Source organism: Oryza glaberrima, chromosome 9, assembly GCF_000147395.1.
Source record: "Oryza glaberrima chromosome 9, OglaRS2, whole genome shotgun sequence".
NCBI classification, from domain to species: domain Eukaryota; kingdom Viridiplantae; phylum Streptophyta; class Magnoliopsida; order Poales; family Poaceae; genus Oryza; species Oryza glaberrima.
Window position 1 is genome coordinate 5,695,168 of NC_068334.1, and position 15,969 is coordinate 5,711,136.

The 15,969-nt window shown below is 42.3% G+C and overlaps 2 protein-coding genes and 1 long non-coding RNA gene across 3 annotated transcripts; all 3 read left to right on the forward strand.

Moving 5' to 3' along the window:
- The first annotated feature begins 856 nt into the window (after positions 1-856).
- LOC127783497 (uncharacterized) lies at positions 857-1,938 on the forward strand. Its single transcript, XR_008019352.1, has 3 exons — positions 857-1,071; positions 1,531-1,700; positions 1,808-1,938. It is a non-coding gene; the product is annotated as an uncharacterized LOC127783497 (long non-coding RNA).
- A 2,412-nt stretch (positions 1,939-4,350) lies between these two features.
- On the forward strand, positions 4,351-6,236 carry LOC127785090 (uncharacterized). Its single transcript, XM_052312513.1, has 3 exons — positions 4,351-4,584; positions 5,259-5,407; positions 5,503-6,236. The coding sequence occupies exons 1-3, from the start codon at positions 4,420-4,422 to the stop codon at positions 5,513-5,515; spliced, it is 327 nt and encodes a 108-aa protein (XP_052168473.1). The 5' UTR covers positions 4,351-4,419; the 3' UTR covers positions 5,516-6,236.
- A 3,254-nt stretch (positions 6,237-9,490) lies between these two features.
- Positions 9,491-15,651, forward strand: LOC127784707 (indole-3-acetate beta-glucosyltransferase-like). The gene is made up of 2 exons (XM_052312047.1): positions 9,491-9,785; positions 15,521-15,651. The coding sequence occupies exons 1-2, from the start codon at positions 9,491-9,493 to the stop codon at positions 15,649-15,651; spliced, it is 426 nt and encodes a 141-aa protein (XP_052168007.1).
- Positions 15,652-15,969: the final 318 nt, after the last annotated feature.

Here is a 15,969-nt window from a genome sequence, read left to right on the forward strand (position 1 = left end):
TATTTATGTATATATTTCATATGTTTATGTTAAGACTTGCTAAATAAATATTTGATCCAATTAACTCGGTTTTGCAGGTGAAATATGATAAATATTTGAATGGATATGAAATATGTGAATGGATGTGAAATATGAGATGGCTGTGAATGTGTGGTTGTGTAAAATATATTGATGTCTGTGTATGTGAATGCATATGTACGAATGGGTGATGCTGGAAAGCTGGGGATATTGGATATCTGTGTTTGTTTCTGTCATTTTTGTAGTGGGCATGGCTAGCAAAGGCCTGAGGTTAGCCAAAAAACAAAATTTATTATTTTTTTGATTATAGTCATCTGTGATGGGCCATAAATAAATGCCCGATTGAGATGACGGTCATCTGTGACGGGCCATATTTAAAGCCCGATTGAGGTGACTGTCATCTGTGACGGGCTCTAGTTTAGACCCGATTGAGGTCAGTAGTCATCTATGACGGGCTGTAGTTTAGGCTCGATTGAGATGAGTATCATCTGTGACGTGCTCTAGTTTAGACCCGATTGAGGTTAGTAGTCATCTGTGACGGGCGCTCCCGATTGAGATAGGTCATCTGTGACGGGCTATAGTTTGACTGGTCGTCTGGGTCAAAACTATCAGTGACGGGCTTTACTTAGGGCCCGATTGAGATAGATTCATCCGTGACGGCCGTTTGCCCGATTGAGATAACTCTTCACATCAGTAACTTCTAGCCTGTGACGGACGCTGTGTCCGATTAAGATGGGGCTTACCGTTCGATTGAGATGAGGGTATCCGTTCTCGTGGTCGTTGTTAATAACTCCCACCGGCTTCCAGGCACGGGCACCGATCAATTGATCGCTACTTCGTGTCGATAGGGTTCGCAGTTCATAACCCCGATCTAGGGTTTCGCAACGATGGTGGCGTCGGCGGCTTCGCTGCTCCTCCGATACGCCGGCCGTTCGCTGCAGCGGCCTATTCCTCGCGCTCTCGAGGAGCTCCGCTTGTCGCCCCGCGGCCTCAAAGACAGCCCACGGCGGCTCTACAGCTCGGACGGCGTCGGGACGAAATCCCAACCCGATAGTCAGCTCTTCCTCCTCCTCCTCCTCCAGCTTGCCTTCAATCTGTGTGAACTAACTGCCCAAATTCATGGCATATTGGATCCAATTTGCTGTGTCTTGAATCTTCTCAGCTCTGTCGTCACATATGGATAGGTTTTTTCGTTTGGTCCATATTGGGACATCCAATATTTCTCCTAAAAGAAAATTTACAATCTATATATTGGTGGTTCACTCAGACGAATTTTCCTTAAACATATAACCAGTGATATTACTGCTTGTTGAGATCTCAAGCTTAATTGAGCAGGGGATCGGATTATCTTTAGTCCAGGAGTTCACAAGAGCTCGGATATAACCCATGTCCCATTAATTTATAATACAAACGAAAATCCATGTTCTATCTTTATCAAAAGTAAATTTAATTGCATTATAAATCCATGTTCCATTAACTTATAGTACAAAACCATGTTCCATTTGTTTGCAGACTTTACAGCTTGAAAGGGCACATCAAGATCTTGCGGAGAAGAATAATAAGGCTCTAGAAGAGCGCATGATTTACCATATGGGTAATTTAAACCGTGGATTAGATAAACTAGAAGGAAGGATCGATCGCCTGAGTGCTGTCTTAAAAGAAAGGGAGGTGCAATATAAAAAGTAATTAACCAATCATTTTATTTTATAATACTGTATATGTACTTGCATATATGCATTTTCGTTGCTTGTTTATCCTAATAATTATTATGTTCATCGTATACTTTCAGATACGACCAATGGACACTAAGGGTGGTGGCGGGTCTCACCGGTACATGCGGTGCTGCCTTTCTTTTTAAGAAATCATGGAATGCATGAGTCATACTCTCTCTGTTTCATAATGTAAGACTTTCTAGCATATGTATGTGTTAATGAATCTAGACATATGTATGTGTTTGGATTCATTAACATCTAAATAAATGTGAGTAATGCTAAAAAGTCTTATATTGTGAAACAGAGGAAGTAGTAAGGAAGAAAGATCATTTCAGAGGCAAGTCAAGAAGTGAGATAAATGGTCAAGGGGAAAATCCTTTTAAGCCTTTGTTTTGGCTTTTGTTTGCTCGTTTATTGTTTACTTGGGAAAAATATAGGGTGAAAAGCATATACGTAGTGGAAACTTGAAAACTACCGTTGTATAAAAAATAGACGTCTGAGATTCGTAAAAATTTTAATAGTAAGCTTACTTATGAGTAACTCATGGTAACGTGAATGAATATCAGACATTCATTTTTCGATTAAAGATAGTTTCCAGATTTCAACCACATAAGTGGTTTTTACTGCATATTTCCTTCTTTACTCTATCTTTCAGACTAAAACTTAGTTTTGCTATGTCTTTGACTTGAGGTGTTTGTTTAGTGTAAAACCATTACGTGAGATTGGTCAGCTCCTTTTATTTATTTATTTTTTTACAAAGATAAATCTGTTCTTAGAGCATTTGTAGCATTGGGTTCAATCGACGGGTGCGGCAAAAACATCGAATCTAACACACTGTGAGATGCGGCTTTTTGTCAGAGAGTAATTTGACCTCTGCCGAGGAGTGTATCTAGTCTAGCTTATTAGAAAAATAATATTTCTTCGTTAGTTTGTGTGAGGGAGGAAATGTTAAGTAAACTTCGCTTGAACTTAGGACTAGAGATGCCCTTTACCAGGCTGGCACGAGGCCACCCTACCTCAGGGGGCCTCGCTATCCTTCCATCGATGCACGGTCCAATGGCACAAATTTTCATAATTTTAATGTGTAATTGTGTTGTTAGCAACTTGAGAAAAGAATATGCAAAAGCAGAAAGGGACAAGTATTGCTGAAGAAAGAAGGTGAATGCGGCATATATTGTCAAATATAATGGAAAAGAAGGTGAATGCGGCATATATTGTCAAACATAATGGAAATAGATAGGAGCCTGTCCAAATATAATTTTAACATATTAGGCCGAAAGACTTTAGAGCCTAACCTGTATAAAATGGTGAATTAAGGTTGTGAAAATCAAACTCCTTTTCTCTTACAATTTGGCGGAGGCCCCCTGTCCTGCCCCCTCTATAGGTACTTTAACTACTGCACTCTGCTTCTTTGATGTATCGGCCGTGCAGCTATCCATCAATTCAGGGCTTTTTTTTTGCAACCACCTGACCAGAATCAACTCCATTTTTTTGCAACATGCATAGTTCATTCAGAGAGGCGCGATAACACCATATACGGGATTCCCATCGAAGTGTCATAGTTCATTGTTACATCAATATAAGTTTAAGCTGGCGCCCCCCCCCCCCCCCCCCCCTAAATTCCTTTAAAAAGAAAGAAGCGTTGCAAATGATGCAAGTTAATTTTCTAAAGATCAGGGTAGAAAATTTCTCAACGCTGCAAGTTGTTGAAACCATATTTAACTATAGTAAAATTGATTTCTGTACCTTTTCCAATCTAACTTCAAAGAAATTTAACTTCCCGATTTTGGTAATTCTGCAATTGAAGGTGTTTTTACAGAATTGGTTTCGATTATCTTCTCTTACCTCTTCTTTATTTTGTATCAGATGCCATGTAGAACTGAAAACACTCGATTTGATTTAGAGGGTGATTTATAGTGTTTAAAAATTTTGGATGCGAAAGGTTCAGTACCACCAAGGAGTATTCATTTAATGACATGCTGAATCTAAGTCATCCCTCCTTTTTCACATGTATATTTTACGAGCGGTTAAACGGTGCATTTCCTAAAAAAACTCTATTATTAATTTATTTTTCAATTTCAATTTTTAAATAATTAATACTCAATTAATATTGTGATAATGACTCCTCTTATTTTGCATATCTTCTCAAACTTCCTCTTTCCTTTCCTCCAAAACCTGGCCTAAAGTTATGTTCGCTTGGAAGGGTTGAGAAACCCTTTCCTCTAAACACGTAAAACAAAACGATAGATTAACACATGATTAATTAAGTATTAACTAAAAAAATTAAAAATTGATTAATACTGTTTTTAGAAACATTTTCCTATAGATATATTTTTTTAAAACGAGGGAGTTCAAACGTACCTAAGGACATATTCACTGTGGGCCTGCTCAGCAGGCCAACTGTGATGGTTGTGACTGTGGCTGCAGCTGCAGCTGCGCACAGTGAGTGCGGCCTGTTCGTGCCGGCTGCGGCGCAGCCGAACAGGCCCTGTGTGGTTGGGAACTTTTTCGTTCAAATGAAATGTGCTCAAGAGTGAAGGGTAAAATGGGATGAATGCCACAGTTGAGGGGTAATTCGGACAAATGTTCCTGTGTCATCGCAAACTGATACGGATACCGACTGTGTCCAAACGCGCACTTAAACCCAGGTGGCTCCGTTGCCAGGGTTCAATTTCAATCGATCTCAACCATGGCGATGGCGGCTTCATCGGCGCTGCTCCGCTCCGCCGCCCGCTCGATCCCGCGCGCTCTCGGGGCGGAGCTCCGCTTCTCGTCCCGGCCAACGGAGAACGCCCCGCGTCGTCTCTACAGTGCCGCCGCCACCGCCGGTCCCCAAGGCCCCCAACCGAACAAGGTAATCTCCTCCTCTCTCATCCTTTTGGGATCCCATTGATATGTGATGTTAGCCAGGGAGACCGTAGATTGAAACCGATTGATTGTTATATCTCGTTGTAGAAATGGCATTAATCGTACGCACGCACGTTTCCCTGTTCTGTAAGTTTATTCGTTAGAAAAACCTCCATTGAGGCATTGGGGATTTGAGGCAGTTTTTTTTTAAATGTTTAATACAAATAAAAGGTATCGAGCTCGATTTGAATCTGATACTATACATTATTGCTAAAGGAATCTGAATTCAGTTGACGCGGCCTTTAAATATTTCAGTTTGTAACAAATTCGGTTGTCTACACCCAATAGTATGGTATAGAAATGTTCTAAAAGGAAGACGGCTAACTGATAAAACTCTAGGATTTAGCGATGACAAACCAGTGACATGCATTAATGCATATCATATGCTTAACAGTGCCAGCCACTGGCACTGCAGCACAGATCATATTTCTATGGCATGATATCTTATTAGAAGTATGGTGCCAGCCACCACCACCATTTTTCTAGCCTATCTTATTAATGCCTTTTTTCTTCTGGCATACTTGTGATATGCTTAATGAGATCTCATGCTTACATAGACTCAAGATAATTATTATCAAAGGAAAATTAATTATGCACATTGTTTCTATTTAACAATTTCAGACTGCTCAACAAGGTTATCTCGCAGAGAAGGGTATGAGCCCAGAAGTGATGGCATATGAGGCTAATATGAACCGTGCATTAGATAAGTTGGAGGCTAAGCTGGACAGGCTGAGTGCCATCCTCAAAGAACGGGAGGAGCAGGAGAAAAGGTAACTAATTAACTAACCACTCTATTTTATATATACTAGCACTGCATGTGGATTTTTATCGCTAGTATCCTAATTATGGCTCTTCTAACCTACAGATATACCCGATAGACAGGAGGGGTGTTAATGGGTCTCATCGGTGTAACTGCTGTTTCTGCACTTGCCAGGAAACAACTGAATGGTTGAGTCAGAAAAATGTCCATTTGCAAATCCATGTTAACTCCTCCCGGTGCTTTTTGTTGAGTAGTAGTTCGGTATATCTGCTCGTGAACTTCATCGTTCCCTGTACTTTTGGGTAGTGGTTTAGTATATCTGATCTTGGACTTCATTGTGGGCAAGTTTAAGCTTCTCTTATCCGACTTTGGATTTTGTTTGGTGCAAACCAATGTGAAGCAGCCTGGTGTGACCCTTCTTATTTTTTTTTCACAAAGCATCAAACTGTTTTTCATCAACATATATAATGATGAGAAGTTTGCCTTTAGTCACTACAGATATCCATTTTTTATCCTTCAGTCATCACAGCTATTCATTTTTTATCCTTTAGTCACTACAGCTATTCAAATTTGAGATTTACTAACTGTCAATTGAGTAAAAACTGTTCCGTTTTCAATCAATTTTCTGACCATAGAGATACGTGCTATCTGCTTTGCCCCTGAACCAAACATGTTAGTTCGAGGGAAGGCGATTTATCAACAGTCAGTGATCAGAGGGCTTGCTATCTTGTGTGGTGGCAAGTATGTATACTTGCACTTTTAGTCATCAGTTCATTATGGTTCTCATGATTCCTGCTGTATTTTGTTCATGGAAAGTTATTTTTTGGTTGATTCATCCTGGCATAGTGGGGGTGGGGTGTTGTTTGTTGGTCTTCTTTGCTTTACAGAGAGGGGGATGCGAGGGGTGCAAAACTCTTTTTCATAGTGGGGTGGGAGACTGGGAATGATTTGCGGTTTTTTTTCACTAAACTATGCTGAGAGATTGGGACTTGGGACAGGGAGGTAGAAAGAGGTGGGTTGGCAGGGGGCTGTTTCTCCAATTGTTTGTTAATATTGCAGTGTGTAGATTGTAGAGATAGGTTGGTGAGCTAGTCCTCTGATCTGCTGTAGAGATACTGAGGAGAGCAATTATAAGCATTTTTTTGTAGAAAGAGAATGGAAGGAAGACGAGGTGTTCTTCTGAAACATTTCCAAACTGAAAAGTTAAAACTTATGCTTGGAGCCTTGGACTAGAGTTGTTTTGTTTGATTTGTAAATTCCACCACTACATGTGCTCTGCTAAGCAATTTTTATATGCAGTGATATTATTGTTTGCAATCTAAAACCTATCATGCTCTAGTTACATCTGCCCTTTTTATATGGTGGTTATCTGTATGCTAAACAAGGCATGTCATACTGGTACCAGTGGTTGAATCATATTTCTGAGTGGTAGGAAAGCACAAGGTACACAAAATCAAGTTATCTTATAGTTGCATTTGGAAACCAAATATTTCATTGGATCCATGAAGCTTCCCTTGATTTTTTTTAGATGCTCAATGCTAACTAGATTAGATAAGAATATATGAAGCCAGGGCACAGTACATCTTCTTCCACACCATTGTTATGTGAAGTTTCTTTCCATATTTGTCAGTTTCCACCTAGTTTTGCTGTTATGTACTAGTACTTAGAGGAAGTGAGACAGATAAAGGCCAAATGTTTTGGCTGCTCATGGGATGTGTGTACACCCTGGCCTTGGAAGCAGGGAAAGGGATGTGCTCACTGTTTTGTTGTCGCCTTTGAGGTTAAGCTTGTATGAGTAGTTTTGTTTGGTCTAACATTCTGTTAACTTAATGGTTTGCTTGAAATTTTATCATATTTCTTTGTATCCAAGAGTAACTAGTCTTGTACTCCCTCCGTTTTAAGATATAAGACGTTTTGACTTTAGTCAAAGTCAAACTGTTTGAAGTTTGACTAGGCTTATAGACAAATATAGTAATATTTATAATACTAAATTAGTTTTATCAAATCATCAATTGAATATATTTTCATAATAAATTTGTCTTGGGTTGAAAATGTTACTACTTTTTTCTACAAACTTGGTCAAATTTAAAGCAGTTTGACTTTAACCAAAGTCAAAATGTCTTATAACCTGAAATGGAGGGAGTATACAACAAAGAATTACACAGCTTGTATTTGTTTTGTATACATGGTTTTCAGAATGCTTCTTTGTTATTCCACTAAGAATACCTGTTTTGGATAGAACTAAGAGTTCTTGTTTAGTATGCAGTTTTTAGAATGATTATTTTCCATGCAACTAAGAACACTTGTTTTTGATAAAAAAAAGTAAGAACACTTATTTCTTATTCCACTAAGAACACCTGTTTTGAATGCAGCTAATAGTTCTTGTTTATTATGCATGGTTTTGAGAATGATTGTTTTCTTTGCAATTAAGAATACTTGTTTTGTACAAAGCTGATTGAATCCTTGTTTTGCTTCAAAATCTAAAGAAACATGGTTTTAGATGATTGTTGTATATAATATGTATTTCCCCCAAAAAAAAGTTCAGTAAATGATGACTGGAAATTTGTTTATAGTACTGATGTATTGAATGCATAAAAAGTCTTTTATTTCTGGACTACACTGTCAAAACAAATATTATTTCTAGCTTAAACAAATATTGTCAAAACAAATTGGTTTGCATTCATTCTCATTTGTCATGTGTGGACATTTGACTTGAGTCCTGTTCCGTAAATACCACAATGATCAGGTTAAAATTGGGATGATACCTATATCTAGTTTGTTCCAAATTTGTCCTGGATTGTTTAGATTTTAGACCGACTATGGAATTCAATTTGCTTTGGTGATGCCATATTTGTTCCTTTCCATTTGTTTGCACCACACACTGTATTGCCATCAGCTCTGAACAACATGATTAAATCGGGCCTTCCCTTTTCTTTTCTAGCATGTCCTTTCATGCAAAGTTTAAATTGATGTAAGTTCAAAGTTGTCTATGATCAAATTCCACTCTCCTGTTTAACTATACAAGTTACCAGTAATTCCATTCGAGCATGTCGTCCTTAGGGTTCCTTGAAAAAGCTGAAGAAATCTTTACATGGTCACCGGAGAGTGGAACTTTTCTTCTCATGTTTATACTTTACGAGTACTTATTTTCTTATTATGAAGTGTATCTTTCACCAGGGAACTGGAGCAGGTCTCAACACAGTTGGAGCTTTATCCAAAAGGTTTCACTGCTTTTTCAGATTCTCAGAAGCTGGCTACCAAACAGCTACTTCTCATAATCTAAAGCTCCCCTAAACAGGTCCTAAGTTTCTGTAAAATCAATTGTTGCTTTATGCAGCCTCACTAAAATATTGTAAACGGCTTTATTTGGAGCTTTCCCTTGTTTAATTTACCAAATGATTTCTCTATGCTTTTGATTAACATTTTCTTATATGGGGTCTCATTTGTTAAAAATGCCCTGTGGTTGTGCGTCAGGGGCAGGGCTGGCTGGGCGGTTCCAAAGTTAGCCAGACAAAAATTTGAATTTCATAGATGAAATTGACTAATTTCTAGCAATAAATCGGCCCGTTTTGGCTAAGAACAACCAGTTTGCAAGGAATCCGACCACGAAAATCGATCAATTTGGAAGGAAAACCGACAGATGAAAAGTAAATTTTTCACTGGTGGTACTAGGTGGACAATTTGACCATGTAAAACATGTTTTCAAAGAAATTTTGTGTCAGAAGTGTTGCCAATATGATCATAACGTTTGCAGGAATTTTGTATTTTTAATATAGCAATATTGTACTTCACGAGACACATTAGTATTAGGAGCATCTCCAACAGCCTCTTCATTGCACTCTCAAGCCAAATTTTAGCCATTCCAACAAAAAAAACGTCCTTTAACAGCCTCTCTAACTGGATGGTAAGCCCTCCGGCTGGCCAAAACCCTCCCTCCACTAGCCAAATTTGACCAGCCAATCATGGGCCCCACACGCCGTCCTCCTCCCATCTCCTCTCCGACTTCTCGCATCGAGCCATCGGGCCATGCGTGCCACTTCCCGCCGCCGGCGCCGGCGACGGCGCCACCAGCCGCTTGAGCTACGGCGCGAACATGCTCGACCCAGAGGACACATGCATGAAGTGGCTGGACACCAAGCCGCTGAGCTTCGTCGCCTACTTCTCCTTCGGCAGCTTCGCGTCCCTCGGCACCGCCCAGACGGAGGAGCTCACCCGCGGCCTCCACGCTGCCGGCAAGCCGTTCCTGTGGGTGGTCAGGGCCACCGAGGAGGCACAGCTGCCCCGCCACCTCCTGGATGCAGCGATGGCGTCGGGCGACACGCTCGTCGTGCGGTGGAGCCCCTGCGCCACGGGATGCTTCGTCACGGGGATGACGGCGAGATCGAGCAGTGCGTGCGCGCCGTCATGGATGGGAAGGAGTAGGACGCCGGGAGCGATGCGGCCGCCCCCGCCCGCACGCGCGGCGAGGCGCGGCGGTGTCCCCCGCGGCAGCTCCGACGCCGGCGAGAAGTGGAAGGCGTTGGTTCGGGAGGGCAGCGAGGCTGCAGCATTGGAGATGTGTCGACGACGGCACAGAGGAGAGAGGCGCCGGAGCTGTGACCGCCGCCGTCATCTGTGCCGTCGCCCGCAGCGACCTCCGCCCGCGCACGCCACAGTGAGCGACGGCGTGGGCGGCGGCGAGGCGACGGACACCACACCGACACGCTCGGGTAGCAAGGATGAGGAGGACGAAAATACAACCCATGTCCCATTAATTTATAATACACCGTGACGTGGATGAATATGAGATGTCTATTTTTTTATCCAATGATATTTTTCAGGTTTTCAGTACATATGTAGTTTGCACTATATATTTTTTATGTTTACTCTTTCTGTTTGTCATTTTATTCTGGACTAAAACTTAGTTTTGCTATGTCTCTAGCTTCGGGTGTTTGTTTAGTGTAAAACCATTCTGTAAGATTGGTCAGCTCATTTTATTTATTTTTAATTTTTGTACAAAGACAATCCGTTCTTAGAGCATCTGCAGCGTTGGGTTGAATCGACGGATTTGGCCAAAACATCGAACCTAGCACACTGTGAGATGCGGCTCTTTGTCAGAGTAATTCGACCTCCGCTGAGGAGTCGATCTAGTCTAGCTGATTAGAAAAAAAATACTAACTCCGTTTTTTAATAGATGACACCGTTGACTTTTTCTCACATGTTTGACCATTCGTCTTATTCAAAAATTTTATGCGAATGTATAAGATATAAATCACACTTAAAGTACTATGAGTGATAAAACAACTCATATCAAAATAAATTATAATTACGTAAATTTTTTGAATAAGACGAATGGTCAAATATGTGAGAAAAAGTTAATAGTGTCATCTATTAAAAAATGCAGGGAGTATTTCGTTTTGAGAAAATTTTCGTTGGAAGTTTGAAACTTGTCGGTTCTCTTTTATTTCCCTTTCGCTGTAAGACGGTCAAGACTCTGTAGCGTTCTCATTTCATTAATGAAATGGGAGAGAACAGCCCATTCATCCTACCCCCTTCAAGCCGCATCGTGTGTGAGTTCCATCCAAATCTTATCCAAATCTTGTGTTGTACGTAGAAGTCAGCGGTCACCGTCTTTAACAGAGCCGCTCCCCGCTGAAGCCTTTCTTGTGCGTCCACCGATCTCTGCAGAATGGACCAGAGATTGATCCATGAGCAAACAACATAAATCAGCTCTAAAGGGTCTTGTGTTCTTTTATTTTTGAAACATGCAGTATTTCTGAACTTCCATATAGTCCAATCAACAACTGCAATTCTCACTACCACAAAATTTTTCTCCTTTTTTTTAAGGCAAAATTTGCTACAGGATATGTAAAAAATGCGTAATTAGCTGAGGGACACCGAGAAAACGTGAAACTGCCCAAGGACACTGCAAAAATTGTGTAATTGGCCGTAGGACACCGCACGCATTATTTTATTATTTCCCGGTTAAAAGTGGTGAGTATTTTTTTGAAATGCCAAGACTGCCCCCAATGGCAGTATATTCTCTTCTTGTTGTTGGTTGCTGGAGCAGTGGCAGCGGAGCGCGTCCCGCATCCGATGTCCGTCCCAGCTCGTTGGTCGTCGTCGAATCTCCATGGATGCATGGTGTCGTTGAGCACATTGTTCGACAGGTCAAATAGGGAAAACAGGAGGAGGTGACGACGACGTTAGCGGGGATGACGCCGGCGCGCGATGTGCTCCTCCGTGACTCCATCCCGATGTGAAGGACAGAGATTGGGGACATGCGCGTTCTCGCGCGGAGGTGGGCCACCTGCTCGGTGAGGTCGTCAAGGTGGTGCTGCTTCCACATCCACGACCGTCGCGCCGACTCCCCTGCCGCCGACACCGCGCTCCCCCCACTCCCACTTGAAGAAGCCATCAAGAACCAAACAATCAACGGGGAGGTGGATGGCCACGGCGTCACCACCAGACGCCCGCCACCTAGCCGCGCCCGCCGCTGCTCGCCTCCCAGCTACGCCTGCCGCTGCTTGCCACCCAGCTACGCCTGCTGCCGTCGCTTGCGCCGCCGCCCACCTCCCGCCCCTACACGCCCTGTGAGAGAGAGAGGAAGAGGGGAAGGGGATGCGCCTAGTCACCGCACGCCGGCGCCTCCCCCGTCGACTGCCCACGTCGCACTCCTCGTCCCATCGCGCGTTCCCGGCGAAGTCAACAGGAAGGGGAAAGAAGGAAAGAGAAGGAGAAAACCAAGGAGGGAGAAAAGGGGCAATCCGGGCATTTAGAAAATATCTCACCTCTTTTGACCTGAAAATAATTAGCACATGTGGTAGTAGCACTTATGGCTATTCATGGACTAATTAGGCTCAAAAGATTCGCCTCGCAATGTCCATGCAAACTATGCAATTAGTTTTTTATTTTATCTATATTTAATGCTCGATGCTTGTGTCCAAAGATTTGATGTGACGTTTTGGGAAAAAAAATTTGGGAACTAAATAAGGCCTAAGAATGGTATCTTCACTGTTAAATCATTTTATAAAGCAATGATGATTCAAAATACTGGCTTTCAATTTAAGAATATTTGGAAATTTAAAATCCCTGCCAGAGTGAAAGTTTTCCTGTGGCTGATGTTGAAAAATAGCATTTTAACCAAGGATAACTTGCTGAAGAGGGGTGGAAGGGGAAGGAGGCTAAATGTCAGTTCTGTTTTGAAAAAGAAATTGTGGCATTGGAGCAATTAGCTCTTTTTCAGTGGCATACTCGGCATACTACCAAATAGGGTGCCTAGGAGTGGCAAAAGAGCAATTGTTCCTTTTTACTAAGAGAAACATTATACAAATTAGGGAATTGTTTAGCTAATGGTCTTCCTCCCAGCCAGCTATCCTCCCAAAACAAAGTTCTTTTGCCATTACCCACCTTCTTCTCACATAACATTAAGAATCTCTCTTTAACTTTCATTAACCCCCTCCAAAATTGAGAATCTCCAGGTCTTAGCTTTTTCTGAGATAAAGTCTTTTGACCTAGATACTTAGCTGATATCAAATCTTGCCAAATGCCTTTCTCATTTTTTAGGCGCCAAAGCCATTTACCCAACAAAGCAACATTCATGCATCCCGAATCTAGGATCCTAAACCCCCTTGATCCTTAGGAGTGCAAACAGTTTGCCAATTAATAACTAAGTGATCCTTCTTGACCCCTTGATCCTCTTACCGTAAAAATTTGGATCTGAAAAAATCTATTCTTTTCTTTACTCCTTTTGGCAACTCATAAAAGACATCATGTATAATGGCACACTGCTAAGACTTGCATTTATCAGGGTCAATCTCCCACATCCCAAGAGTTTCCCCTGTCAACATCCTAATTTTTTCTCAATTTTGTTTTCAGTAGGACTCCAATCTACACTGTGAATTCTCTTCTTATCAATTGGGACCCCCAAATATTTCATGGGCAATATACCATTTTTACAAGTTAAAATCTGACAATATACCACTTCTTTTTCTTGGGCCCCTCCTAAACAGAACAGCTCACTTATGTTAGTGAAACGCCATAGATTAGTGAAATGCAACCCTTCCCTTCCGCCTGTAGATTCGACGCCCCGATTTAACCTTCCCTTTCGCTTCTGCCCTAAGGTGTACATGGCGGCCGCACTTTGTGCCATGGTGGGCGCCGAATATTGTGGCGTGCTTGGAACCCCGCGCGCTCGCATCTCCCCTCTAATGGGTCGGATCTTACGGGCCGCTTCCTCTGGACCAAACATTTCAGTAAGGTTATTCCAAGTCCCTGTCACATCGGATATTTGGACACTAATTTAGAGTATTAAATATAGACTAGTTACAAAACTCATTCCATAATCTTGGACTAATTCGCGAGACGAATTTTTTCAGCCTAATTACGTCATGATTTGACAATGTGATGCTATAGTAAACTTTTGATAATTATGGATTAATTAGGCTTAAAAAATTCGCCTAGTGGATTAGCTCTCATTTATGAAATTAGTTTTTTTATTAGTCTATGTTTAATACTCCAAATTAGCGTCTAAACATCCGATGTGACAGGTACTTAAAAAGTTTAGGACAATTTCGTTTTTGCCCACACTTTAATCTCTAATATTGATTTTGCCCCTACTTTTTAGGGTTTTCGTTTTTGCCCCCACTTTTTTGAACGGAAAGATACTTTTGCTCCTGTTTTGGATGGAGGAGTTAACGGTGTTAAATAGGACTATATACCCTCTCCCATATCTATTCATTAATTGTGTTTTTGCCCTCAATCCCTCATTAGCCGGAATAGAAAGTTGAGATTTCTCATGTAGACCTAGAAATAACAAGAGTTCACCAGAAAGCTAAAACGTCTATATAATGCAACGTTGTACGTTAGGAGTAAATTTGACATCCACGGAACAATGTAAATAATTGGACACAATTGGACATTGCAGAAAATTTGAAGCCCAACCTCAAATGCTTCAAATCGCACACAGATTTCATATATATGGTACACCACAATTTAATGTCAGACAGAAATGAAATACTAGTATCCACAGGCTGGGAGAAACACAAAACGAGAACGGAATTCAACAAACTCCTGCAAAGGAGAGGCGAGATCCCCGCTGCTAGGCGTGGCCACCGCGGCCGCCGCCGCGGCTTCCCTAGCGCGGAGGAGCGGCAGCGCCGAGACGCCGAGGAGCAAGCCCCGCCGCGCCAGCACGTACGCCGCCGCTGACGACTGGGACGAGCCGGCATCACCGGACAATGATGCCAAGTTCGATGCGATGATGGCCGCGCCTTTCCGCACGCGGCCTCGTCGGCGGCAGCAGCCATCGGAGGAAGACCGGCACCGGAACGCGAGCGGCCGTGGCGCCGGCGACGGTGCGAGGAGGAGCTACCCCATCCCGTCCCCCGCGACGTGACAATCCCCAACCCACCAAACCCTAGCCCCCGCTTCCTCCTCCCCTCCTCGCGGTGGCGCTCGCCTTCGAGCTCGGAAGCGGAAGCCCATAGTGAAAATGGCTGGAGGGAGGGGCTGCGCCTAGCCCGCTCTCCGCTGCCGCCGCCGGCTAGGTTTTGACCGTGTCCTGTGTGCAGCGAGAGAAGTCTGGAAGGGTTAACTGTTTCCCAGGGGTAAAAAGGTAAATCACTAATTCGAAAAATCTTTATTTCCTTTTTTTTCTCTATCTTTTACTGCCATAAATCCGGTCCCACTAACTTCCATCCAAATTAGGGGTAAACATCTCTTTCGGTTCAAAAAAGTGGGGCCAAAAACGAAAACCCTAAAAAGTAGGGGCAAAATCAATATTAGATATCAAAGTGAGGGCAAAAACGAAATTGTCCCAAAAAGTTTTAGCCCCATCTAAACAGCCCCTAAACCGCAGAACAAACCCACTTCACTAGATTCTGTTTGAAGTATGATAGTTTGGCCAAAGGGTTTGAGCTAATTGCTGAATTTATGATAATGCCTTGACTGTCCTCTATGGTGCAAAAGACTCTTCCAAACTCCCCATTATTTTTATCTAGGGATCATGAAACACCCAACGAGTAAAGTTGACCCCAACAAGTGATTCATGTATAAGCAAAGAATTGTCACCTTCTAGCATATAAGTAATGGTTCATGTAAATGCTGCATTCCTTGATGAAATTGCATTTTGCACTGGCCTCAGATGAAAACTTGCATGTTCGACAACCTGCTACATTCCAACCCAAGATTGCAGAACCTCCAGAATTACCACCTTGTACTACAGATCCGGGCTTCAGTAACGGGTTATCTGTGACGGGCCAACGCAACTCGTAAAAGATGAGTCATCTCTGACGGGCCGAAAAAATATCCTCTTCAATATATGGCTACTAGGGAGGACCCGTCACAGATGTGTAGTCATCTGTGACGGCTTGCACTTGTAACCTGTCACAGATCATTTGTGACGGGTCACAACCATGGCTCGTCACATATGACATGCCATCTGTGACGGGTGTAGTACTATGAACCATCACAAAAGAGACCACTCATCTCTGATGGGTCTTTAACTAACACATGTCACAGATAGCGTTATCTCTGACGAGTGGTAGTTATGACCTGTCAGTGATAAGTGAAAATTCAAATTTTTAAATTTTG

What these genes read in the sequence shown, in the direction of transcription:
- LOC127785090 (XM_052312513.1), top strand. Translation starts at nt 4,420, where the DNA reads ATGGCGATGGCGGCTTCATCGGCGCTGCTCCGCTCCGCCGCCCGCTCG. An exon ending in AAGGCCCCCAACCGAACAAG is followed by an intron (nt 4,585 to 5,258) that starts GTAATCTCCTCC and finishes TAACAATTTCAG; the next exon opens with ACTGCTCAACAAGGTTATCT.
- LOC127784707 (XM_052312047.1), top strand. Translation starts at nt 9,491, where the DNA reads ATGCTCGACCCAGAGGACACATGCATGAAGTGGCTGGACACCAAGCCG. An exon ending in GATGACGGCGAGATCGAGCA is followed by an intron (nt 9,786 to 15,520) that starts GTGCGTGCGCGC and finishes CACTGGCCTCAG; the next exon opens with ATGAAAACTTGCATGTTCGA.